Genomic DNA, 26,738 nt, shown 5'->3' on the forward strand with positions numbered 1-26,738 from the left:
GGATCCAGGTTCCTCATGCCTTCAGTGGTTGGGGGAAAGGGCCCCTCCCCCATGTTGCACCCAATAGACGACAGAACCCCCTCCTCTTCCCCTCCCACCTCTTAGAATGCCCCACGGAGAGAGCTCTGCTGGCACCCACTGTCCTGCCACCCCCCAGACTTCTGGTAGGATCGGAGCTCTGTCCCAGCCCCCCATCAGGTGCTCTGCTCTCTTGTTCCCTAGACCCACACACCATGAGGGTTCTCACTTTTTCCCTCGGGCACTTCTCTACCTCATTGGGCATCTGCTTCAAGCAGCTGGTGTCCCTTTCCTCTGGTTCACGCCCCAGTGAGTGAAAATGCCCCCAGAGGGGAGATGTTGGCTGCAGAGAGGAACCTTTAAGTTCTGCTCTCCTCTGGGCTTTCTCTAGCTGTAGCTCTAGGTGACCTGGCCCGCAGGGCAGTCAGTGCCCGGGTTTAACTTCCTCTAATGCTCAAAGTACGCGCTGTCTTGTCCAGTTGGCTGCTAGCTTTATTTTTTTTTTTTAAGACTTTATTTATTTGACACAGAGAGAGCAGGAGAGCACAGGCAGGGGGAGCGGCAGAGGGAGAGGGAGAAGCAGACTCCCCACTGAGCAGGGAGCCTGATGTGGGGCTCCATCCCAGGACCTGGGATCACGACCTGAGCTGAAGGCAGACACTTAACCAGTCGACTGAGCCACCCAGGCACCCCAGCGGCTAGCTTTAAAACCCCAGTCTGCCACCTGGTCACAGGTCCATATTTCCTGTGTAGTTGTTCCTAAAATAAACTTCATATAACAAGACTCATATTTAGCAAAATCTAAACTAGGTTATCCCCAGTATAGAGAGCTGAGCATTTTCACACTGATTTTGTTCAGAAGGTAACCACCTGGTTTATAATACATGCAAAATTTATTCGTTAACCTCCCTGATAATGTCTCCCAATTAAAAGTTCACTGTCTTCCCACTGTAGCTTAATTTTTTTTTTCCCTGAATGGTTTAAAAAAGAAAATTAACTCTGGTCAAAAGGTGGAAACAGCCCTAATGTCCATCAACAGATAAATGGATGAACAAAATGTGTGTGTATGTGTGTGTGTAATATACCATATTACTCAGCCTTCAAAAGGTAATGAAATTCTGATATATGCTATGATATGGATGAACTTTAAAAAAATACTATGATAAGTGAAATAAGCCACACACAAGAGGACAAATACTATATGACTCCACTTAAATGAGATACCTAGAGTAGGCAAATTCATCAACAGAAGGTGGGACAGTGGCTGCCAGGAGCTGGGAGGAGGGGGAAAGGGGAATTATTGCTTAATGGGTACAGAGTTTCTCTCTGGGTTATTGAAAAGTTCTGGAAATAGATAGTGGTGACAGTCACACAACATTTGGAATGTAGTTAATGCTACTGAATGATACATTTAAAATTTGTTAAAGTGTTCAATTTTACGTAATGTGTATTTTGTCACAATATTACAAATATGAGAAGGAAGAAGGGGAGGCAGGGGCAGAGCGAGGAAGCACAGACCTTCCCGCGGGTACCCACTTACACGGACCACACACACGTGTGCCAGACAGAAGAGGAGTGCGCCGACACCAAAAACAAATTTACCCTAGTTTAACCAGTACACTGTTACATAAAAGGAAGCCTAGATGTTCTTAAAATTTTACCAAGTTCAGAATAAAACCTCATCTTTCAAATTGAACAAATTACTTATTAGCTGCAGAAAGGTGAAGGGAAGTTTGGAGTCAGCATTCTAGGGTGTTTTACTGCTGGGTCCAAGCCACTGACCTCTAAAATTATCTCGCACCACACCCTCCATCCTTCCTGCTTTCTGGAAAGCTATCAGTCCCCTACACTTGCCCAAAGGGGTCCTTGCACAAGTCACAGAGCTGTACTTTGCCATTCCCTGCGAGCCACTGCCTCCCCTCTGCCTGCATTCCCCCAGCCCCAGCTTAGGCACAGCACTTTCTCCTCCTCTTCCAACCCCTTCTCTCCCAAACACACACACAACGCCAGCAGCATCTTATCTCTGCCAGAGTTCCAGGCACACAGGCACTGAGCGTGACATTTAGATTCCCCTTGCTCCACAGCAGGGTACACAGGTGTACTCAAGCCTTCTCCAGCAGTGGCCGTGGGGTTGTGGGTGGCACCTTGCCCGTCATTTGCTTGGTTGGTGCAGACTCATGGCGGCTGTAACTTCCGTAACAACTTCTCAACATCTCTGCTGTCTCCAACTTTTTGTATCCTCCCTTTGGGTTTGCAGCAGCCCCTGGCCGAGAGTTTATGGTAAGGATATAATAGGAAAACATGTTTGTGACTTTGCGGGCTTTAGCGTAAAGGTCAGAGCACAGCAGTCGGGCACGCCCGGCTTACACAGCAGTTGGGAACCCCCAGCTCCCCAGGGTGGAACGCTGCCCTCAGATAATGAGCAGCCAGGAACGCCTGGTCCGCTAAAGGGCAGAACACTGCCCCAACCAGAACTTGATTGCTCTTGACAATAGCCCGCGGGGTCCATAGAAACATGTTTAAGAATAGGCCTCACTTGCTGAGCGTTACAGCATCTAATCCCGTGACCTTCCCCGTGACATACCACCATTCACTAGGATGTGCTAAAGATCATCCCCTCGATTGTCTTTGATTGTTTATTGCCAATAAATAGCAAGGTTGCCGCTGTTCAGGGAGATCTCACTTTTGGCGGTGGCACGCCTTGCCGTCGTCCCCTGCACCCACGATCTTTTTTGCAAGCTAACCTGTCTGTGCCTCATCCTTCTCCCGAATCAACACCGGCGCTCCGCAGGCAGTGTCTCGGCAGGGTTTTAGAGCCATCTAAGCTCTTCCTTCTTTATCTCTAAAAACTCTTTACAGGAGAATTTCGTATAACATAAAATTAACAATTTTAAAGTGTGCCCTTTGGTAGCATTTCGTACATTGACGATGTTGTGAAACCACCACCTATATTGAGACTCGAAACATTCCCATTGCCCCAGAAGAAAACCTGCAGCCATCACTCTCCATTTCCCCTTCCCCTATCCCCTGGTAACCCCCTAAACTGTCTTGGTCACCTCCTTTCGAATGTCCACATTTGGGTCTCAGATCTTACTTCTTATCTCATACCTGGTTCCTGGTCTGAAGCTCTGGTTTAACTTCCCATTATCTTTAGCCCACTATCTTGACCTAAATACCCTCCTTCCAATTGACCAACACAGACATGTCCCTCGTACGGCCTCGGGCCCCTGCAGGAAATCACTGCTTCAAAGTCCACTGACCGAGAGTGTGGATTCGGTCTGGAGAATATGAGCAAAGGAGTAGCCTCTAGGGCAGGCCTGGCCTCTGTGCCTGGCTGTTGGAGCACCTTCTGTGGAGCAGGCAATAGGGAGCCGCAGGGTCCCCTGACTTCCTCTGCCTGGGGGGGAGCCAGAGGCTCAGGGGAGGCCGGCCGCATGCAGCATTTAGAATAAAACTGTCTAGGACTAACACTAATGTGCTAATACCACTCTAGTGTGCGTAATAAGCTTTGTGTTCACACTTTTAACAGGCTTCCGGGCAATGCGCTACTGCTAATCTGGGGACCGCACTTTGAGTAGCCGGGACTGAAGCGCAGTAACTGCCCGAAACGTGGGACGAGCTGCCTCCTCCCTGCTCAGAAGTTACCCTTCCAACCCAATTACCCTGGCTGCTCAGCCGAAAAGTGGAGGAGCACGTTTCAACAAAGCACTTTTAACAAAGAGGATAGGTGGGAGAGAGGTGGAAGGAGAATGTTCCAGGCAGAGGGAAGCATGTGTGGAGACCTGAAGCTGAAAGACAGCTTTGGTGTTACTGAAAGAGCTAGAGGAAGCTCAGTGTGGTTAGGCAGTGAGTGCGGGGAACTGGAACAAGTGAGGGACACGCTCCATTCCTGGCTCCGAGTTCTCAGGAGCAGAAGCCCTGTCCCCTTTGGGAAGCCATCCACCAGTCAGTGGGGTGGGTGCCCTTTTGATGTTCTCTGTCCAGTATGGCCATCATCCCCACACTTATGACAACATATCCCCACTTGCTGCCTCCTTGGTTTCTCAGCCCCTTCTGGCCTGTAAGCCTCTGGAGGGCATGGACCACGTCTGCGTGGGATTAGCAACACCGACTAACTGTGATTAAGAAAACTTCCAAAGCATCAGGACCACTGTGGGCCTCCCCCATCTCTAGCACCAGCTGGTGCCCACTTGGGAATTCCTCCTGAGGGGCTGCCTGGCTGGGCCGAGGACAGCTGGTGGGAACCTCCTCTCCCTATACCTCGCAGAGGGGCTGGGCCCAAGGCCCTGCCATTAACTAGAAGCTGGAGCTGGGAGGAAACAGGAGCTTGATTTAAAACAGGGGGTAGAGGTGGGGGGCCCAGTGTAACAGGAGATTGAGATGGTCCAGTCTCCTGAGAAGCACGCAGGGAAGGTGCAAAGGCTGCAGGTGTGGAGGAGGTAGAATGCCTGGCAGAAGGGACCTGGGTCACCCAAGGCTACAGAGAAATGGGCCCCACGGAGGACGGCACAGTTGAGGCCCATGGTCTTGGGTAACAAAACACGTATGTTTGCAGTCATCCATGCATTTGATGAAAGGTCCCCATTTAGGGAAAATGTGCCTGTAGCAATGCCAGTTGGCAGGTTCCGGCCTGGTTTGTGACCTGACTGACCCTTCACAGGAGATAAGCTATAAGCAGGCATACTGCCAGGATGGCAGAGAGTCCCAAACACTGCTGTGTCACAAGACCTAGACTGAAAGGGTGCCTGGACTTCCTGGGTCATAGGGGGATTCACTGGATCCTGGGACTCAGCCTCTGGGTCAGGAGACCCGGTGCCAGTGATGACTTAGCTGGACAAGGTGCAGACTGGGGCACATACCACTTCGCCACCGTATCAGAGGCTTAGGGACAAGAGGGTCAGGCCTGAGGCTTCTGTAAAAATCTGGAGTCCCTGAGTACTTGGGGACAAGAGGCAGGGTCCCAGGTGTGGCAGGTCTGGGAAACTCACCAATCCCATTTCCTCTACCTGGACACACACATTCCCAGCCTCCCTTCAGGCATGTTAGGACTATGTGACTGGGGCCTGGCCAGTGGGGAGGGGGCTGCACCACTTCTCAGTCCAGCCCATGTAAAAATCCCACTCTCCATCCCGGGCTGTCTTCTTCCCTTTCTGAGGAGATGGTGGGTGGGGGCTGAAGCAGGCTGATGGCATTGGGGGCCCCAGTCCTTCTCCCAGGATTCTTCCCACTCTCTCGACACCCTTTGCTGTGTGACTTCAGCAACTCTCACTAAAGAGGCAGGGCCCATTTCTCTTTCTGGGTCGGGGATGTCAGCAGATGTGACACCTGAGAAGCTTGAAATAGTATTTGCTTGTTTCTGCTTCACTTTTTGCTCCTCTGCAATTACCTTAAAACCATCGCTGGGCTTGCGTGCTGGAGAATGAGCTGGCCCGGTCACCCTGTCACTCCAGCCAATCCCACAATGATGTGTGAATTAGGCTGTTTGAGACCAAAAGGGCTGCCAGCCACGTCCAGCCTAAGTTGCTGATGGCGGACACGTGAACTAAAGAAATGTTTATTCATGTGTGTTTATTAGTTTGTTTTAACACAGCCTTCTCATGACACTAGACAGATGAAACAGCAGTCACCCCAAAAGAGAGAAAGGAGCAGAGACAGCCACCCCCAAACCATCCCCCGCACCGGGTTCCCAGGGAAGGAACAGTAAGCTCTCACTGTGCTGTCACACTGAGACCTAGGGGTTTGCTCGCTACCTCAGCAGAGCCGTCCCTCTCCTGACTCAGCCACAAGGAACTGGATCACAGGCCCCCTTCCTACTCCTGTGCCTGAGAGGCCTGAGCAGAGGGCAGGTGGTAGACAAACACGACCGAAGGAATATCAGCCAGCCTCCAGCTCGGGCGGAAGAAGAACTGGTGACTCTCCTGGAAGCCCATGCGCTGGTAGAGGGCCAAGGCCGAGTGCTGCAACACGCTGGTGCTGAGGATGACTTGGCTGTAGCCCTGGTCACGCGCGAACTGGAGGACGGTCCTGACCAGGGCTTTGGCTATCCCCTGACCTCGGTGCTCCAAGGCCACGCACAGGTGAAACAGCTCCAACCGCTCCTTACGCAGGGGGCGCTCCTCCACGGGCAGCACACCCACCATGCCCACCACCTGCCCCTCAGCCTCGGCCACCCAGAAGCAGGAGCCGGGCTCGCTCAAGTAGAACTTCGTGATGTCGGACATGTCTGTGCGCAAGGATACGACTCTAAACTCAGTCCAGGGGCATTTGGAGAGGAATCTCAGAGCAGTGAGGAGGGTGAGGCTGGCTACAAGGGCCAGGAGCCAGGAGCCAGAGACCAGGAAGAGGGCGAAGGGCACCCCAAGCAAGAGCACCAGGGTTCGGGGCAGCTTCAGGATGTGACGGAAGGTGAGGGGGGGGAACTCTTCAAATGCCTGGGAGAACACGTCCACGACCTGTGTGCGGTCGCTCTCCCGGTATTTGCGGATGTGGTAAGGAGCCATGGAGTTCTGCTTTGCCTGAACCTCAAAGTCCACAAGAGAGAGTGAATGAGGTGTCCCTGCACACCTTCCCAGCAGCCCTAGGGAAGAGAAAGGAAGCCAGGTAAGTGCCCCATCTCTGCCACCTCCCAGGAGTGGGGGAGACCCTGCTCGAGGGCATTTCTGCTTTTGCCCTGGAAGATGTAGGCAACAGCCACTGGGAGAAGGTGTAGGCTCAGAACGATTTGCATATGATCCTGGCTCCATCCCTTTCTAGCTGTGTAAACTTGGCATGTCACCTAACTTCTCTGAACCTCTGTTCCTTCATCTGTGGAACAGGGTAAAATAAAAACCTGCCTTCTGGGATGATTTTGAGGATTTAATAAAATAAGACATACAGGAGCACCTGGGTGGCTCAGTCTGTTAAGCATCTGCCTTTGGCTCCAGTCATGATCTCAGGGCCTTGGGATTGAGCCCTGGGTGGGGCTCCCTGCTCAGTGGGGAGTCTGCTTCTCCCTCCCTCTCTGCTCCTCCCCCTGCTCATGCTCACACTCACTCTCAAATAAATAAATAATCTTTTAAAAAATAAAATAACACATACAAACTCTGGTATATAAAATACCCTCCTCTCCACCCTCTTTCCCCTCTTACTGGCTCACTTAGCTTCTTGGTATGTTGGAGTGGCTCCATGCAGCAGTCAGACCATGTGTCCCCCTGCCTTTTGGTCCCTAGAGAGGGACCATACGTGGCAGGAATCCTGTATTCCAAAGTTCTTTTTTTTTTAAATATATTTCTTTTAAGATTTTATTTGTTTATCAGAGAGTGAGCACAAGCAGGGGGAGCAGCAGAGGGAGAAGCACGCTCCCCATTAAACAAGGAGCCCGATGTGGGACTCAATCCTTGGATACTGGGATCATGACCCGAGCCGAAGGCAGATGCTTAACCAACTGAGCTATCCAGGTGTCTCATTTTTTAAAAAGATTTATTTATTTATTTGAGAGAGAAAGAGAGCACAAGCAGGCAGAGGGAGAAGGAGAAGCAGACTCCCTACTTAGCAAGGAGCCCAAGGCAGGGCTCGGTCCTAAGACCCTGAGATCGTGACCTGAGCCTAAGGCAGATGCTTAACAGACTGAGCCACCCAGGCGCCCCCAAGTAAAAGTTTCAACAAAGGCTCCTTCCCCCTTGACTGCAAATTTTTAGGCTGCTGAGGTGGCATAGGAGTCAAAGATCAGGGCACCTGAGTGGCTCAGTTGGTTAAGTGTCTGCCTTGGGCTCAGGTCATGACCTTGGAATCCTGGGACCCAGTCCCATGTCAGGCTCCCCACTCAGCGGGGAGTCTGCTTCTCTCTCTCCCTCTGCTTGTGCGCTCTCTCCCTCTCTCAAATAAATTTTAAAAATCTTCAAAAAAAAAAAAAAAAAAAAAGGCAAACATCAAAAAAGGCCCAGACTTCATCCCCAGAGGAGGGTCCCCTGCTCCAGGCCTCTCTCAAGACACTCTCCTTCAACCCACGTCCTCTCACCTGCTACCACAACAGACTTGAATGTCCAGGACGGGTCAGGAAGGCTTCTGCCCTCAGCCTCTGACTGGCATCCAGGTGAGACTGCCCAGGGCTCGCCCACCACCAGGAACCAGGCCCTCCCTGGACGGCCACCTCATTGGCTGGCTTCTGCACATTCGATAATCATAAGCCCCAGGATCAAGAGGCTGGGCGATGACGCAGCAGGAGGCCCATTCTCCACTGACCTCTGTGACAGCCAGGGAATTAGCCTGCAGGGGGGAAGCCTGTCCTGGCACACCTCAGGGGACCTTGCCCTCGCGGATGGCCTACACGCTTCCTCCCACGGTGGTTCGGGCCTTGGAGCATCTCCCAGCGGGCACCTTGATGTGCTCGGGGGTCCACCCCGGCCCCTGCACACAGCTTCCCGGAGCCTGGGGATGGCACGCCTCACCTTGTGCTGTCATCACACGCTAGAGCCCAGACCCGTGGCTCAGCACGCAGGTGCTCTCTCCCTGCCCAGGCTCGCCCGGCTCTGAGGGAAACTGATGGTTTGCAGTTCCCCGCCCTCCTCTCACTAGGCTCCATCGGCCCTCGTTCGTTCGTGGGCCCGTGCAGCCACAGCTGTTGACTGTTTTGCACCGAGACCCACTAAAGCAGCGAAAAACCGAAGAGCAGACCGCCGGCCCGGGACGCCTATACGCTGGGGGGAGGGGCGCGTCCGCCCCCGCACGTACGTAGCGCGCCCCTCCGCCCATGCGCCCTCACCTCGGCGCGCGGTCAGGTGGCGTTTCTGGGTCTCGCGGCTCCTGAAGCCAGGCTCTCATCCTCCTTAGAGCTGCGTGGGTGCTGTTATCAAACGCTGGCCTGGGCGAGGCGCTATGTGGGCGGTCGGGCCACCGCGGAGGGCCTGGCACATCCGGGTTTTCCGTGCTAGGCGCTCCTCAGGAGTTCCCGGCAGTGGCAGCCCCCCGGGGGGGCGGGGCGGCGCGGCGCGAGGCCGGCGGCCGTAGGGGGTGACAGAGCTTCCCCCGGGAGGACCCTCGGGTAGACTGGGAGGAGAGAGAGAGCTGAGCGAGGCTGAGGGAAGGAGCGCGTCTGGGGCGGAGGGAACAGAGGCCTGAGGGCCCTGAGGCAGGACAGAGGCAAGGTTTTCCGACGTGGCCACGGAGGGAGGAAGGGAGTGATGAGGGCGGCTGGGGCCCGGGCGGGTGCGGCCTGTCGTCCCGGGTGTGGAGTTTGGACTCTACTCCATCGCTATGCTTTTACCTGGGGAGTAACATAGGCAGGGGTGTGCGCACGTGTGTGCATGCCTGCGTGCCTGTGTGTTGCTCTGGCCACGTCTGGAGAGTGGATGGGAGGAGACAGTAGTGGAAGCACATATTCCCCACCCCACAGGCTAGTGTAGCAGTGCAGGTGAAAAAGAGCCCCAAGGTACAGATACGCAGGTTGCTCACTGTTCAAGAGCATCTGGCCAAGGAGGCCTCGTCGGAACAAAAATAGACCCCTATTCCACTCACCAAGCGGTGAGTCCTGGCACAGAGCTGAGTCTGGCTAAAGGAAAAGGTGACCTTTTTCTTTTTTGCTCAAAGGCATCACTGCCCTGGGCTGTCATCAATGGGCTGCGTCTGTGTGAAAGGGGTGTCTTGTTCTATGTTCACTAAGGAGCCACAGGGGCTAGCAGAGGCCCTACAAGAGTACGTGGTGGCTTGGACCAGAGTGAGGCGTTCCAGGTGCTGAGAACCAGCCCACCTGTAGGTGCATTTTGGGGGCAGAAATGGCAGGAGTTTGTAATGACCCAAAAGGGAATGAGGATGAGGAAGGGGTCAGAGTGACAGCCACATTTCTGGCAAGAGCCTCTAGAGGATGCTGGAGAGAGAGAGACAGACTTGGGGAGAAAAATCATGACTGCCCCTAGTGATACCATCCTGAGGCCTTCTGGTCAGAAACCATAGGCTGGCAAGCCCCCTGGGGTGGGGCGGGGGGGGGGTGTCCGGTGGAAGGAGACTGCTGACATTCCAGGTCTTTGGCACCCAACAAGGCCAAAGGGTAGAGTTTAACATGAAATCTGAGGGGTGAGCCATGGGTATTTGCTACATTGGTTTCATACCAAAATTTGAACTAGGAATCAAAAGGGGCTCCAAAGTACAATTGAGCTTTCCTAGTGAATGTAATATTAACTAGTCAAAAACCTAATAGTCAAGCTGAAGGGCCAGAGGTCTGTAATCTGATCCCATGCTCTCCTTCCCTGTACTCTCACTCTCACGTGGCCTTCTCAAAACCCAATGGCCTTTGTTTCCATTCAGGCTTTTCATCCTTCCTCACAGCCATAAACAGGGATGATGAGGATTTATTGATATGAAAAAAAAAGTCAAAATATAGTTCTAAGAAATACTAGAGGGGTGCCTGGGTGGCACAGCGGTTAAGCGTCTGCCTTCGGCTCAGGGCGTGATCCCGGCGTTATGGGATCGAGTCCCACATCAGGCTCCTCCGCTATGAGCCTGCTTCTTCCTCTCCCACTCCCCCTGCTTGTGTTCCCTCTCTCGCTGGCTGTCTCTATCTCTGTCAAATAAATAAATAAAATCTTTTTTAAAAAAAGAAAAAAACTACAAAACAGTAGGTTTTAACTCATTTTTTTAAAAATATAACTTGAAACTGATGTACAGACACAAGCATGCAGAGAGAAAAGTCTGAGCGATCAGACCAAATGCTGGCAGCAGGTGTCTCTGGATGGAGGACGTACGGGTCATTCTCTGTGCAAAAGATAGAGCCTGGAGTGTGCTGAGGCTCCAGGCTCCTGCTTCAGATGGCGAAGAGAGGCTTGGGAATCTACCTGGCTCTGCCTCAGCCGGATCTGAGAATCTAAAGGCACCCAGCTAAGATCATGAACTCCTACAGGTAAGGCAGATGTGTTTATGCTATTACTTCATGTTTTAGTTAACTGTTGTACTGTGTATAACTCAGTGGCATTCAGCACATTCACTATGTTGTGCAACTGCCACCTCTACCAGGTTCCAAAGCGTGTTCACAACCCAAAAGGAAGCCCCTGGCCCCTACGCAGGTTGCACTCTCTCCTCTCGCCCTGGCAACAACTAACCTGCTTTCTGGATGTTTCATTTAAATGGAATCATGTGATAGGTGAATTTCTGTGTTCCACTTCTTTCCCTTTGTTTTCAAGGTGCACCCATGTTGTAGCATATATCAGTAGGTCATGGCTTTTGGTGGCTGCATAATATTCCACGGTAGGGATATCCCACACTTGTTTATCCATTCATCCATTAAGGGACACTTAGGTTGTTTCCACCTTTTGGCTATTGTGAATTGTGCTGTTATGAACATTGGTGTACACGTTTTGGGTTGAGCACCTGTTTTCAGTTCTATTGGGTATACCTAGAACCTAGGTATACCTAGGAGTGGAATTTCTGGGTCATATGATGACTTTATGTTTAACATTTTGAGGAGCTGCCATACTGTTGTCCGAAGTGGCTGAACTGTACTACTTTCCCACCAGCAACGAGTCCTATTTTATTTTCCTGTCTTCCTCAGCACTACTGCCTGGTACATAAAGAGAAATCAGATGCCTCATACTGTGAGGAATCTCTTTTCCTCAGCTCTGTTTGATATTCATGACAACCTAAGAACTAAGGTTGATATTAATGTCCCCATTTTACAAAAGGAAAACTAAGGCCAGAAAAGCTGAAATCTCCTACCCAAGGCCTCATAGAATCACCATAATTCCACAGGTTGTGGATTTGAGAGAAACATGTCACTAAAACCCCACACTTAAACATCTATGAAAAATATTCCCTACTGCACCAGCACAGCCCAGAAATGGGCCAGGGAGATGGACAGTACATAAGTGGCATTACATTTTGGAAGTCTCAGGGAGAAGAGAACATCAATTCAGCTTCATTTAACTTAAGTTCCCAGAAAGAATCTCCCCTAACCTCTCCTCAGGGTTCTCAGTTACCCAACCTCAGGCCGATGCCCTGAACTTCTTCTTCTTCTTCTTCTTTTTTTTTTTTTTTAAGATTTTATTTATTTATTTGACAGAGAGACAGCCAGCGAGAGAGGAACACAAGCAGGGGGAGTGGGAGAGGAAGAAGCAGGCCCCCAGCGGAGGAGCCCGATGTGGGACTCGATCCCGGAATGCCGGGATCACGCCCTGAGCTGAAGGCAGACGCCTAACGACTGATTGCGCTACCCAGGTGCCCCCGATGCCCTGAGCTTCTGAGAGCTCGTCATTTAAAGGAAATGAGTGGATGAAAATTGTGGCAAATCCTTTCAAGGGGAAAGAAGTAGGGGGATGGGTCATCCTTCCTAAGATGTTCAGGAATCCTTGGACAATGATTCCAGCACAACGGAAATGTTTTGTAACCTTACAACTAATTGTCTGAGAAAGTGAAAGGGTATCAGGCCCCGACACTCAAATTAGGGTAACTCCAGCAGATTTTATGCAGATGATCAAAGGGGCTAATTCTGAAGGTGTGGGTGGGTAGAGGGGGACTAAGGATGGTGCAAGAACCAGGCGTGTTACTGCTTGGAGGCCTGAAGTGAGGCGGGAGGGAGAGTTGACAAGAACCTAACCCAGGAGTTGAAAGGTTCAGGGACAAAGCCAGCCCATATGACCTTGCAGGGAGGAGTCAGGAGAATAAATATGCTGGCCTCACACTCTCTTCCCAACTCCAGTCTCCTAGGGGCCTCCCACTGGCCGAACCGGTCAGAGGAGTCCTCTTGCTGCCATATAGGTCAGCCTCCCAGAACAGGGAGGGTGGATGGGTGAAGAGTGACCTGGAGGGGAACATGGGAAGTCAATGGCACAAAGGATTAGGAAAACATCAGTAACAGGCAAATTCGATGAATACAATCTGCTCATTCTGAGACCAACCAAACCAGGTTATGCTTTCCTCAATATTGTGATATGAGTGCAGGGTGGCTGCTGTCAGCAAACCGGGAGCAGGGAAGTGGCTGCAGTGGGGAGTACAGAATGGTACCTTTCTGCTCTGAAAAGTTTCTAATGAGTTCAGCTCCTCATCCCCAAGAATTCTACTTCACAGAAGCTATCTAAAAGAAAGAGAAACATGTACAAAGATTTATTTGCAAAAGTGAAACACTGAAACCAATATAAATGTATAAAAATAGGAGACTTAGTAGGTATATGACATGTTCCACGTCAATAAAAAGAATGTGAGTGACGGCATGGGAGGGGCAGGGGCAGTGCCACGGAGGTGTTTGGAGCACTGGGGCCTGGGGTTATTCAGATCAGACTGTTACTCTGTCAGGGGAAGAGATGCCTTTGAAATGGAGATGGCTGGGGGAGGCACCACCTTAATCAAGTGATCAAACTTTGTATGACTAATGATGGGGCCAGTGGACACGTTCCTCCTGGTGACGCGCAATGGCAAGGACACAACATTTACCTACTGTTACTCCCAAAAATATTTAAGCTGATTTAAATCATGAACAAATCCAGATAGTGCGGAATTCTGAAAGATACCTAGGGTGCTCTTCGAAAAAATGTCAAAATCATTCTTAAGAGGTTTGCTTCAGATGAAAAGAGATGAGATATGACAACTAAACACTGTGTAGGCTGAAGTGCCGGTCTACAACTTAACCTTGAAATCATTCAGAAGTATGTGCGTGTGTGTATTGTACACACCTGAGTGCAGGTAGGCAGATCGGAGAGCAAGAGGCAAGAGCAAACAAATATAGCAAAATGCTAAGAACAGTGAATTTGCATGAAAGGTACACGGACTTTTATTGTATTATTGTTAATTGTTCTCTAGGTTTGAAATTTTTTGAAAGAGACTTCAGAGACTAGATCTGTTTCCTTGCTGGTAAAAATCTCTTGGAACTGTAGTAAGGACTAAATGAGGTAGCGCATATAAAATGCTAAGCACACTGCACACAAGAAATGTTAGAGATGTATGTACGTGCCTTATTATTTATGATCACGATAGAAATCACTAAGTATTTCCACCTCCCTGCTTTCCAGCATGTGGCAAGATCACACTTCTCTGTCCCTTTTGAGGTTGGCAGGGCGACGTGACTGGCTTTGGACAGTGAAACATAAGATAAGCAGACGGGGTTTGAGTCATTGCCCTGTGTGTTTACGGTTTCACACTGGCTGTGCAGACTGAGCATGACAGACTTTTGCCGTGTGAAGCCAATGAGCTTTAGGGACTGTAACTGAAACCTAACCTAACCCAGAAGTCTAGAAGTATGGACCTCAGGTTGAATCCTGCCCACCATTTGTTTTTGTCAATTGAGTTTCACTGAACAGAGCCATACTCATCATTTATGGCCTGTGGATACTATGACAGCAAGAGTTGAGTAGGTGCAACAGAAAGCTTATGGCCTGCAAAGCTGAAAATATTTACTATCTGGCCCTTCACAGAAGTTTGCTGACCCTTGACCAAGGCTGTCTTAACTGCTACAATCAAAATAGAAGATAAGTCAAGAAAAGAAACTCCAAGCCATTTATAAAACATGGCTTTATACTAGCTGTATGACCTTGAGCAAGTTACTTATTATTTGTATTATCTTTTAGTTGCCTTGTGCGTAAAATGGTGGTAAAACTAGTATTTACCTCCTCATAAGATTATGATGAATGAATTCTTGTATGTAAAATGCTTGGAACCAGGAGGCTGGGAAGGGAAATGCCAGAGTAGCCAGAAGTAGGCAGGGATATAAGCTGATGAATATAAATCACTAAGGCAAGAACCTAGTAAACACCCAAGTATTCCAATTACATAAAGATGAAATATATTTGAATAGAAACATAAGACTAGAAGACAACACATAATAGCAACAGTGGCTATCTTTTAAAATATTAAGAGAGAAACCAGTAGTGGCTTTTTTTCTTTTTGTAACATTGTGTTTTCTACCACTGAACATATATAATAAGAAAGAAAAATCCATGTTATTTTTATAAATGCTGAAGATTTTAAATATTTCTGTCATTTCACAAAACATCTTTTGTTGACATTCTACAAATGATACCATCCAATAATGTTCCAATACTTTCTTCTTGCGAAGATAGTTTATATATCTGTAAAAATAGAAGACAAATTATGGCATGCTATTTTTCATGCACTACTCATTTTCATCATACAACCATGTATAAGTGAAATTATCATTCAACTACTGGGATAATGGTATGAAATCACAATTCACAAACGTGACTAAAATATGCAAAGTAGATGGCAACTCATCATTTATGTCAAAAGTTCCCTTTAAGTTGCACTTATGGTGATAACCCTCTAAACACAGAAACCAAATTTGTAACAATTTTAAAAGCATACATCTAGACATTAAAGATCAAGCTTACACAGGGGCGCCTGGGTAGTTCAGTTGGTTAAGCAACTGCCTCCAGCTCAGGTCATGACCCCAGCGTCCTGGGATTCAGCCCAGCATCAGGCTCCATCCTATGGTCCTGGCTGGGATCAGTCCTGGGATCGAGCCCCACATCTGCATTGGCATCGGGCTCCCTGCTCAGCGGGGGAGTCTGCTTCTCCCTCTGCCCCTCTCCCTACCCCTGCTCGTGTGCTCTTTGCACACTCTCTCAAATAAATAAAATCTTAAAAAAAAAAAGGATACACAGTGCATTTGAGATGTAAAATATAGAATGTCTTTATTCTTAGAGAATGCTTTTATCAACTAAATTTCTAACTATATTTTACGTAAACTTGCACATTCTAATTCTTTTTTTTTTTTAAGATTTTATTTATTTATTTGACAGAGACAGCCAGCGAGAGAGGGAACACAAGCAGGGGGAGTGGGAGAGGAAGAAGCAGGCTCCCAGCGGAGGAGCCTGATGTGGGGCTCAATCCCAGATCACCGGGATCACGCCCTGAGCCGAAGGCAGACGCTTAACGACTGCGCTACCCAGGCGCCCCTGCACCTTCTAATTCTTAGCTTCTATAATTATTTTCAAGTAATTTTTAGTTACATTAACTTTTTAAAAAAAAAAAAAAAACCAAAAACCCCCAGAAGCATTGGTGATCAATAAGCAAACAGCATCGGTTTTATTCTTCATCACACTCTTTCTAAAAATACAGATTTACAAACCTTTTTGACTTCTGTAATATTTGTTATGTCAGGAAGGTTTTCCAGAGAAACTTGATGACCTTCAACCTGAGATATTAGGTCTTCTTGATTTATTTGTTTTTCTCTCTCTTCAATGTAAACAATTAGAACTGAAGTGTCATTTGCTGAGATACCAAATTTTTTCAAAGCTTCTGAAATCTAAGGAAAAAAAAAAGGAAAGACAATAAACCAGTAGTTTGTGTGTCTGAAACCTCTCCCCATCAGCCTCCTTCTCTGGTGGATTATTTTACATATCCTAATTGGTTCTCTCCACCTACAGTGTTTCTCTTCAACAGCCCTTCCCAACACCCGCCAGCTCTGCCTCTAGAGCACTCTGCTTACCGCTGCACCTCCTGACTGCACAGTCAAGCCCATTCTTGGCATGGCACACAAACACCCCCTCCTTCTGATCCCCAGTGACCCTCCAGCCATGCACGCCTACCTTCTAGCCAGCCTGGACTGTGTGGGGGTCCCATCATTTCACACTTTTTTCCCCATCCTCTGCCTGGAGTGCCCTCACCCTTTACCATCCAATGCACAGGGCAGTCCCCGCTGCACCCTCCTCCTTACAGGAGTTGCTTCCTTGCTGCTCCCATCAGTTTGAATTATTATTCCCACTATATCATTAATCTTAGAGCAGTTGGATTTCTGTTGTTTCCCTGCCTTCCTCAGGAGCATATTTGTTTCTCCTGTCCTGGAACTATAGCCAAAAGTGGTTGACAACCCCAACAGATGCTCACTGAATTGAATAGTTTCTCAAGTTATTTCAAATGATCTCAAAGAAATAATTCTTTGGTAATTTTTTCACTAGGTACCAAGGAATTCTATTATCCTGCATTTTGTAAACTTTATAAAATTTCAAACATTACTTTAAATCATGCCACAGCTTTCCCAATTATCCTCTGGATGATATTAATACCTGGTTGGTGTGTTATTAACTGTAGTGGTAATACTCAAAGTTCATCAGCAAAATTTGTTTTTTGTCTTTATGTGCCACAGATGGAACTAAATTAGCTCAATAACTTTGATTACTATCAGTATCTCAAACCACAAACTTCCTGTGCGCAGGGGTTGAGTGAGCCCATGTTAAGGGCTGTTCCCGGTAACCAGCAGGCTTCTGGATATGGAAAAGACATGGATTCTATCCTCAAGGAGTTTATAAGGAGCGTAGACGTGCATAATACACAAATATCCATGCTTAATGTTGTACCATTTAAGTGTATATATTGTTTAGAGGGATCTTCCTGCTCCTATTATATGGTAGGATGGACAGATAAAACTACCCTCATTTAATGTAGCTAAACTTTACTCATATATGAAATGACTGCAAAGCTTATTTACCTAGTAAGAGGCAGTGCTAAACCTCAACTCTGTCCAGAACTCTTTTAACTATTATTTTCCTTTGTTACTAACAACAGGCATACAGGAATTTAGCCTCCAACCCAACACTAGGGAACACATGGTATATCATGGCAAGATCAACAGAAATAAAGTAAGTGATATCCATATTAATTACATTGTTATTTGGGGAAAGGTTGAAAATAATTTCAGTTGATAGAGTTCTTGTCTTCATTTTTCCCAATTTGTAGAGATGAATTGCTTTGTTTGCTGCCACAAGTATCTGAAATGGATCGACAATCTACCAAAGAGAACAGAAGGAGTTACACATGGAGCATCTGGAGCACTCTGGAGATGCGTGCCTTATCTCTTGGTAACTCCAATGTCAGGCTGTTTTACTTCACCACAATTTCTATGGACTATGTTTTCAAAATTGCTGGGTGTTCAGAAAATCATAGGATTTTAAAGCGGCAAGAAACTTAAATAGTAAAAAGTTTTTAAATAACATCGAGAACTAATATCATGGGAAAAGCCGTATTCTAAACATTTTACATGTTTTATTTTAAATCAGTATTATTATTCATGTGCAGATGAGGAAACCAAAGAATGTCTGGGTTTGAATCCCAGCTCTGTCACTTACCACTGAGGGGAGTTGGGCAAATTCCTTAGTTTTATCTGTTAGATGCAGATAATCATAGTGGTTACTTCATAGGCTTGTTGTGAAGATTGAATGAGTTGGTACAAGGAAAGGAAGAGAGTAAGCACTCTCTAAACGTTGGCCACCACTTGCTCAAAGTCCTAATGGCAGAGCTGGGATTAAATCCTGCTGCCGCAGTTCCTCGGTGTGTGCTCTTAACTACTATGCACGTCCCCTGTGCAGAGATTTTTTTCCCCCAACTAACAGCTTTTTAAAATTTCTATGTATTTATTTCTTAAATTCTTTAAATTCAAATTTAGTTTACATATACTATATTATTAGTTTCTGAGGTAGAATTTCGTGATTCATCACTTGCATAGAACACCCAGTGCTCATTACATCAAGTGCCCTCCTTAATGGCCATCACCCAGTTACCCCATCCCCCCACCCACCTCCCCTCCAGCAACGGTCAGTTTGTTTCCTAGAGTTCAGCATCTCTTATGGTTTGCCTATTTTCATCTTTTTAAATTTCTCCTTCCCTTCCCCTACGTTCATGTTTTGTTTCTTAAATTCTACATGAGTGAAATCATATGGTATTTGTCTTTCTCTGACAGAATTCTTTCACTTAGCATAATACCCTCTAGTTCCACCCATGTCGTTGCAAATGGCAAGATTTCAGTCTTTCTGATGGCTGAGTAGTATTCCATTGTATATATGTACCACATCTTCTTTCTCTCTCCACGGACATCTGGGCTCTTTCCATATTTTGGCTATTGTGGACATTGTTGCTGTAAACATTAGGGTGCATGTGCCCCTTCGAAGCCTGTGCAGAGATTTTTCTAGTTTAGATGAGATGAAGATCCAGGCATTTGCCATTACTTCAGAGCCAGACCACAACCCATCTTATCTCGTGGGGGAGTTCCTGGCACTTCCGCTTCTATTCACTGTTAAATTCAAGGTTGGCCCAGTCTGACTCCACAGCCTGGACAAGAACTCTTTACCCAAAAAGGTGACAATTTTAGGCTAACCTATAACATCACAAAAAATTAACATATTCTTCAATGCCCCGTTATAGCTCATCTATTCTCACTTGTACTTACCACCTTAGGGTTTATTAATGAACCATCAATAGCACCTTCCATGGCCTTTTTTCTCAAGTCTCCAGCATTTTTTACATCTTTAAATAACAGAAGGGTCACCCTGCATTCGGGAAATAGGTCCAGCTGATGTGTTAACTGCATTTCATAGACAAGCAGGATTCTATCTGCATAAAACCAAAAGGACCAAAAGACTTCATTTGTTTAAAAGTTAACGTTATAATACACTAAAAAATATCCTTGCTAACAAATAAATTAAAATAATTTTAATAATAAGATGGCAGAACTGTTAAGCTAGAAGAATCCATCCAAAAGCACATTTAGCATCCTCATGAGATGTTGTCTTCCCACCCCCGCTGAGTTGTTTCAAGCTTCCTTTACCATTCCTCAGAAAGGATCAAGGTTGCTGCCTGGTTCCCTGGTTGTACAGACAGGATCTGATACATGGCTGAGGGGAAGCTTCTCTAACAGACAAGTAGAAGCAGAATGTCAGGAATTTTTTAGACCAGAGGTTACTTATGGTATTAGTGAAACCTCACTCCAACTTAGCCTTTTTAGCTTTCTGGTCTTACCATTTTATGTATATTTTAGCAGAACCTAGACACAAATATTAAGAAAATAATTTTATTGAAGAAAGTATGACACTTGACTCAAAGATACTCATTTCACATATGACATTTAAGCAAAGAGGTTACAATTACTAAAAAATCAATACCGGCCCTTTCTTAGACATAAGTTTAAAAAGGAAAGGACAAAGACATAAAAGAACATAAAAGACAAGAATTTCACTAACTAGAAAGACAACCATATCCTTGAATTGAAAAACAAAGTATTGCAAAAATTTGATCTTTAAAACAATTTCAGTCAAAGTCTTAGTGAGATATTTGGGTGAGGCAATTTGATAAATTCATTTTACCCTTTTACTTGGTAGGTTCCATTTCTAGGGCTCTTTTCAAGGAATAAATTAAAAACATGAAAATTTATGTAAATTAGATGTCCCTCTTACCATCCTAATAGCAAAAAATTGAAAACAAATTAGCTAATAATGGAATTTGTTGTGACTAAACAACCATTAAAAACTGTAGTCTTGAGCAGTTAAGGATGTGTGAAAACAGCAATAAATAACATTGAGTAAAAACATCTGATTGAAAAACAAAACATAAAATGTAGCATAATTAGTGGGCTTCTCAAAAAAGTGCATAAAAATACTGAAAGGAAAATACACCAAAAAGTTATCTCTGACTTGGTGGAATTACATCTGATTTTTGTTAGTGAGGAAAAAACAGTATGTGTGAATAATGTCTTGTCACATCGCAGTTCAATCTTTATTAATAGTCATAGCAATGTCAAATGGGGGGGAAAGATACAGGAAAAATATAACGAATATATTCCCAATTTCCCAAAAAAAGATGCACACAGAAAACAAAAACAGGAAACACACCAAAATATGGCCATCTCGGGTGGTAGGATTACTGGTAATTTTTATCGTCTTCTATTAAAAAAATGTACGTTCTGAATTTTCTACAGTGAGCACACAAAATAGTAATACATATAATCAGCAAGGAAAAAACTCTTCGCTGTTTTATGTTTTTACATTAAGGAAAAAGGACCCCTGGCAAAAGTCACTTCGGCCAGCAACTTCGAATCATCGCCGGACACCCACTCTCGCTCAGCTCCCATAGCTAATGCAGAGGCTTGACGATTCTACCTGTTAGCGATCACTGACCCGTCCACTTCTCGCCCACACCCACCGCCCCCAGCGGCCTCGCTCGCTCAGCTACAGCCGTGGCCTCCCAGGGGCGGTCGCCTCGCAGCTCCTGCCCTCCCATCATCCAACCTCCACCGGGCAGGAAGAGCGATCCTCTCAAAAAGCCCCAGCTGGTCCTTCCCTGCTCCTGTGATAAAGCCCCCAGGCCCTCCGATCCAGGCCGTCTCTCCCTCCTCCGCTCGGAGGCGCGCCCGTGCCGCGGTTGCGCTCTTTCCACCACCGCCGCAACAGCTCTTTCCCCCGTTCTGCCCCCACAGGCAGAGCCCCGACTCCTTCCTCCCGCCCTTCAACTCGCCGTTAAGATTCCATTTACCAAGGCGCGCAGGGCCCCGGGTCCAGGTTCCTCTTAGACTCGCTCCTCCGCCCTCCACGACGTCAGGGAGCGAGCGCCTGTCCCAGCCCTGCTGCGTCCCCGGGGCTGCCCTCCGGGCCCCGCCCCCTTCTTCCGCCCGGCCCGGAGAGGACCCACACGCGCGCCCTTCCGGTCCGCTGGGAAGACCCTTCCCTCGGAAACAAAGCCCTCGCTTTCCGGAAGCTGGGCTGTAGCCGCGTTCGCCTCTCCCCACACGCTTCTTCCCCAGCCTGAGAAGTCAGCGGACGCGAAGGAGAGCCGGGGTCACTTCCGGCGACGGGGACGGTAAGGACCCGGGGACTGGACGCTGAGGTCTCGGTGCCGAGTCTCAGCCTTGTCTCCGACGCGTGTTGGGCAAGACGTCGGTTTCTTCCTGTGCAAAGAGCGGTGTTGTCTAGGCTGAGCTCCACCTTCGTCTCCGCTACAGTTCTCTGCAGGGGGACTCGTCCCCTTCTTGCTCTCGGTGCTGTCGGTCATTTAGGGAGGATCTCCTGGAGTAGACCGCGATTTGCCTCCGGTACTTAAAAGATAGGTGACAGGACACTGATGAAATCAACCTCCTCCTGCATCTAGCAGGCCCAGAAATTTCTCATCCCTAAGTGTATCAGCCTCCAAGAGCGGACGTAATCCCCTTATAACAGGTTGCAGGAATTATTTTCCATGTTCTTTAGGGTTGGAGCTCATCTTGGACAGTACTTTTCTTTAAAGAGGTAAATTTACACAAGTAAATAACAAATATAGCTGTCGGGTGGATATGTGCTATGGAGAAAAAAGGAAAAGGGAGGAATGCCTGGTCGTGGGTATTACTATTTCAAATAGGATGGTGAAGATCTCACCAGAAAGGGCTCTTAGAACAGTGACTGGAGGAGGCGTGGAATCTGTGTGATCTGGGAGAACAAGATTCCAGGCAACAAAGAGTGTTCAAAGGCTCTGAGACACATTAGGCCTTCCGCTATTTAAGAGATAGCAGAGTACCATGGGCTTGAACGCAGTGGGAATATATATGTGAGAAAGATATTCTGACCAGAGACTGATATCCACACTACATAAAGAACGCCTATAATTCAGTAAAACAACCGAATTATGAATGGGTGACATATTTGAACACTGTACAAAAGATATATGAATCAGGCCAATAAACACATAAGATGCTCAACATCATAGCAGAGTAATGCAAATTTAAAACAACGAGCTACTACTACACACGCCCATAACTAAAATTTTAAAAACTGATAGTACAAACAATTGGTATTGCTGGTTTGAGTTTTATAAAATAGTATAACCATTTTAGAAAAAGAATGGCAGTTTAATAAATCAAATGTGTATTTACTGTCCTCAGCAATTTCATTCCTTGGCATTTACCAGGAGAAATGAAAACATGTACATATAAAGGCCTGTACATGAATGTTCACAGCAACTTTTGCAATTACTCTTAATTGCAAAAGACTGGAAACAACCCAATGCCCAACAACATGTCAACAGATAAATTGTGGTAAATTCATACAACGAAATACTACTCAGTAACAAAAAGGAATGAATTACTGATACTTGACAATGCTTGCAACGTGGATGAATCTAAAAACATGCTCAGCAAAAAAAAAAAAAAAAAAAGCAAGAAACTAGAACGTAATGTATTACCATATGACCCCTTTTCTACAAAACTTTAGGAATTATAGATTTATTTTAGAGTGACTGGAAAGCAAAAGAGTGATTGCTGGGAATGGAGGAGTGGGAGACAAGGACTGGAAAGGACCCCAAGGGAATCTTTGCCGTGAAGCCAATGTTCTAGATCTTGATGTGGTGTTAGTTACATAGGGAGTACGACTTTGTCAAAATTCATCATACTGTGCACTTTAAAGTATATTTTATAGACTCTAAATTAAGCCTCAATAAAGTTGATTAAAAATAGACATTTAAATAAAGTAGCTCAGTTTTTAGCAGCTTATTTGTAACCCACCCAAAGCTGAAAACCACCATAATGTTCATCAAGTGATGAATAGATAAGCATATCATATATCCCTACAATGGACTACAACTTGGCAATAAAAAGGAACTAACTATTGTGACATAGAATAACGTGGATGAATCTCAAAATAATCATGCTGAATAAAAAAAAAGCCAGACATAAAAGTAGTACATATTGTATGATTCCTCTTACATAAAACTACAGTGACAGGAAGCAGATCAGTCGTTGCTTGGATAGGGGACCTTGGGTGGAAAAAGGGAATTACAAAACAGCACAAGGAAACTTTGGGGGTAATAGATATGTTCTGTCTTAATTGTAGCAATGGTTTCATGGTTGTATACATGTCAAAAGTATCACATTGTATATTTAAAACCATACAGTATATCATATCAATTATATCTCAAACTTATTTATTTATTTTTTGGAGAGGAAGGTGGGGAGGGGCAGAAGGAAAGGGAGAGGATCTTAAGCAGGCTGCACTCCCAGCATGGAGCCTGACACAGGGCATGATATCATGATCCTGAGACCATGACCTGAGCCGAAATCAAGAGTCAGATGCTTAACTGACTGAGCCATGAGGGCGCCCCCTCAAACTTTTAAAAATCACAATGATACAACAATACATATGTATTAGAATAGGTACAATAAAAAGAATTGACAATACTAAGTGCTAGTAAGGATGTGAGCAGCTGGAATTCCTATACCCTGTTGATGGGGATGTAAAATAGTACAGCCATTTGGAAACATTTGGCAGTTTCTTATAAAATTACGTAACACTTACCTCATAGCAGCAGTCTCACTCCAATGGAAATAAACACATATGTTCACACAAAAACCTGTATACAAATGTTTATAGCAACTTTGTTCAGAAGTCAAAAACTGGAAGTCTGTCAGCCGGTAGATGGATAAACAAACTGTGGTATATCCATACAATAGAATACTAACTCAGCAACAAAAAGGGAATCGACTATTGATCCCCCTCAGTGACATGGATGGATCTCAAAAGCATTATGCTAAATAAAAGAAATCACATCCAAAAGTCTATATATTGTGTGATTAAACTCACATGACATTCTAAAAAAGGTAAAAATACAGACCAAAAACCCATCAGTGGTTGCCAGGGTCTGGGGTTGGTGGGAGCAGTTGGTTACAAAATGACATGAGGAAAGTTTTGGGGGTGATGGCTAGGTTCTCAATTGTGGTAGTAGTTATAAAACTGAATGCATTTGTCAAAACTCAGAGGAACTGTGCACTAAAAAAGGATGCATTTTACTGTTCTTAAGAAGTAATCTCAGGGGCGCCTGGGTGGCTTAAGTTGGTTCAGTGTCTGCCTTCTGCTCAGGTCATGATCGCAGGGTCTTGGGATCAAGCCCCACATCGGGCTCTGTGCTCAGCAGGGAGCCTGCTTCTCCCTCTCCCTCTGCCTGCTTGTGCATGCACTCTCTCTCTCTGTCAAATAAATAAATAAAATCTTTAAAAAATAAAAAAAAGTCATCTCAGAGGTAAAGATTATCCCTTTACTACAGTTGCAGAGGAAGAGATCACTATGCATCATAAAATTAGTTCAAAAGATCTGATTTGGTAAAGTATTAAATGAAAACTCTCACAAGAATATCAACCTTGTCTGCAATGTATAAACTTGCATAATATGAGTAACTGTTACCATCTGATAAAGTGAGTCTAACCTTGGAAGTGTTATCTGAACAAATGGGTCATGGAAGACACCAAGGCTCCAAATACTACTCCCAAGTCATGTGAAAATAACCCCCAGAATAAATGCCTACATACAAGTCTATAGCCTGTACTTCTTGGTAACTTGTTACCTTGAATATAATTGACATTTCTGTATTCCTAAAGATATAAAGATTTGTAGGATCTCAATGTCAGATCAGGAAGAGCCCTGGTACTTCCTACTCTTGTATACATGGTTAAACAATTAAAAACCTGTGACTGCCGGGGCGCCTGGGTGGCACAGCAGGGGCGCCTGGGTGGCACAGCGGTTGGGCGTCTGCCTTCGGCTCAGGGCGTGATCCCGGCGTTACGGGATGAGCCCCACATCAGGCTCCTCCACCATGAGCCTGCTTCTTCCTCTCCTACTCCCCCTGCTTGTGTTCCCTCTCTCGCTGGCTGTCTCTGTCTCTGTCAAATAAATAAATAAAATCTTAAAAAAAAAAACACCTGTGACTGCCAAATTTATTAACAAATGTTTGATTATCTTACCTGGCTAAGTCCTCTGGAAAGCAGAGCCTGAGGCAGGGATTAAAGTGCTGACATTTTACTTGGGAAATGGGCAAACATGTTTACTCAGTTGGCTAAACTTTCTCTGCAAGGCTTGAAAGGAATCTTAAGTATGAAAAGATGGGCAAAGGTCACCAGATATCCCAAGAACACCTCTAACAGGAGAGACAGACATCAACAAACAAATGAAAAAAGAAAAAAAAAAAGGAGGAAAACAGTTGATGAAGGGAACAGAAGAAACCTAAAAATAATTGGTAACTTTGGAGAGAAAAGAATACATTCATTAAAAAAAGAAAAAGTACTTGAAAAAAAAAATGCCAGTCAGAAAATAATATATGGGGGCGCCTGGGTGGCTCAGTCGTTAAGCGTCTGCCTTTGGCTCAGGGCGTGATCCTGGATCCTTGGGATCGAGCCCTACATCAGGCTCCTCCGCTGGGAGCCTGCTTCTTCCTCTCCCACTCCCCCTGCTTGTGTTCCCTCTCTCGCTGGCTGTCTCTATCTCTGTCAAATAAATAAATAAAATCTTAAAAAAAAAAAAAAACACCTGTGACTGCCAAATTTATTAACAAATGTTTGATTATCTTACCTGGCTAAGTCCTCTGGAAAGCAGAGCCTGAGGCAGGGATTAAAGTGCTGACATTTTACTTGGGAAATGGGCAAACATGTTTACTCAGTTGGCTAAACTTTCTCTGCAAGGCTTGAAAGGAATCTTAAGTATGAAAAGATGGGCAAAGGTCACCAGATATCCCAAGAACACCTCTAACAGGAGAGACAGACATCAACAAACAAATGAAAAAAGAAAAAAAAAAAGGAGGAAAACAGTTGATGAAGGGAACAGAAGAAACCTAAAAATAATTGGTAACTTTGGAGAGAAAAGAATACATTCATTAAAAAAAGAAAAAGTACTTGAAAAAAAAATGCCAGTCAGAAAATAATGTATGGGGGCGCCTGGGTGGCTCAGTCGTTAAGCGTCTGCCTTTGGCTCAGGGCGTGATCCTGGATCCTTGGGATCGAGCCCTACATCAGGCTCCTCCGCTGGGAGCCTGCTTCTTCCTCTCCCACTCCCCCTGCTTGTGTTCCCTCTCTCTCTGTCATATAAATAAATAAAATCTTAAAAAGAAAATAATATATGGAAGGTAGAAAATAAAGCTGAGGAAATTCTCCTGATTTAAAAAAAAAGGGCAAAAGGTTAAAAATGGAAAATAAGAGAAAAAATACATAATTCACTTAGAGGTACATTTCAATATATATATATTCAACTAGT

At 46.0% G+C, this 26,738-nt stretch overlaps 2 protein-coding genes and 2 long non-coding RNA genes across 6 annotated transcripts; 2 read left to right on the forward strand and 2 right to left on the reverse strand.

Annotated features, from left to right (window-relative positions):
• Positions 1-5,571: 5,571 nt before the first annotated feature.
• NAT8 (N-acetyltransferase 8 (putative)) lies at positions 5,572-9,003 on the reverse strand. 3 transcript variants are annotated; one of them, XM_026482857.4, is made up of 2 exons: positions 8,759-9,003; positions 5,572-6,595 (listed from the first exon to the last, which is right to left on the reverse strand). In XM_026482857.4, exon 2 carries the CDS (start codon positions 6,516-6,518, stop codon positions 5,829-5,831), a length of 690 nt encoding a protein of 229 aa, XP_026338642.1. In that variant the 5' UTR covers positions 6,519-6,595; positions 8,759-9,003; the 3' UTR covers positions 5,572-5,828. The 3 variants fall into 3 exon arrangements, with proteins under 3 accessions (XP_026338642.1, XP_026338637.1, XP_026338648.1); XM_026482852.4 differs by lacking the exon at positions 8,759-9,003 and adding an exon at positions 8,445-8,549; XM_026482863.4 differs by lacking the exon at positions 8,759-9,003 and adding an exon at positions 8,015-8,274.
• On the forward strand, positions 8,636-17,600 carry LOC130543135 (uncharacterized). Its single transcript, XR_008958217.1, has 4 exons — positions 8,636-8,723; positions 10,657-10,888; positions 12,044-12,198; positions 17,497-17,600. It is a non-coding gene; the product is annotated as an uncharacterized LOC130543135 (long non-coding RNA).
• Positions 13,052-21,327, reverse strand: TPRKB (TP53RK binding protein). The gene is made up of 5 exons (XM_026482871.4): positions 21,232-21,327; positions 19,154-19,317; positions 17,595-17,717; positions 16,061-16,237; positions 13,052-15,041 (listed from the first exon to the last, which is right to left on the reverse strand). Exons 2-5 carry the CDS (start codon positions 19,292-19,294, stop codon positions 14,955-14,957), a joined length of 528 nt encoding a protein of 175 aa, XP_026338656.1. The 5' UTR covers positions 19,295-19,317; positions 21,232-21,327; the 3' UTR covers positions 13,052-14,954.
• Positions 17,668-24,318, forward strand: LOC130543134 (uncharacterized). The gene is made up of 2 exons (XR_008958216.1): positions 17,668-17,789; positions 20,751-24,318. It is a non-coding gene; the product is annotated as an uncharacterized LOC130543134 (long non-coding RNA).
• Positions 24,319-26,738: the final 2,420 nt, after the last annotated feature.

Source organism: Ursus arctos, unplaced genomic scaffold (genome assembly GCF_023065955.2).
Source record: "Ursus arctos isolate Adak ecotype North America unplaced genomic scaffold, UrsArc2.0 scaffold_8, whole genome shotgun sequence".
Lineage (NCBI taxonomy): Eukaryota > Metazoa > Chordata > Mammalia > Carnivora > Ursidae > Ursus > Ursus arctos.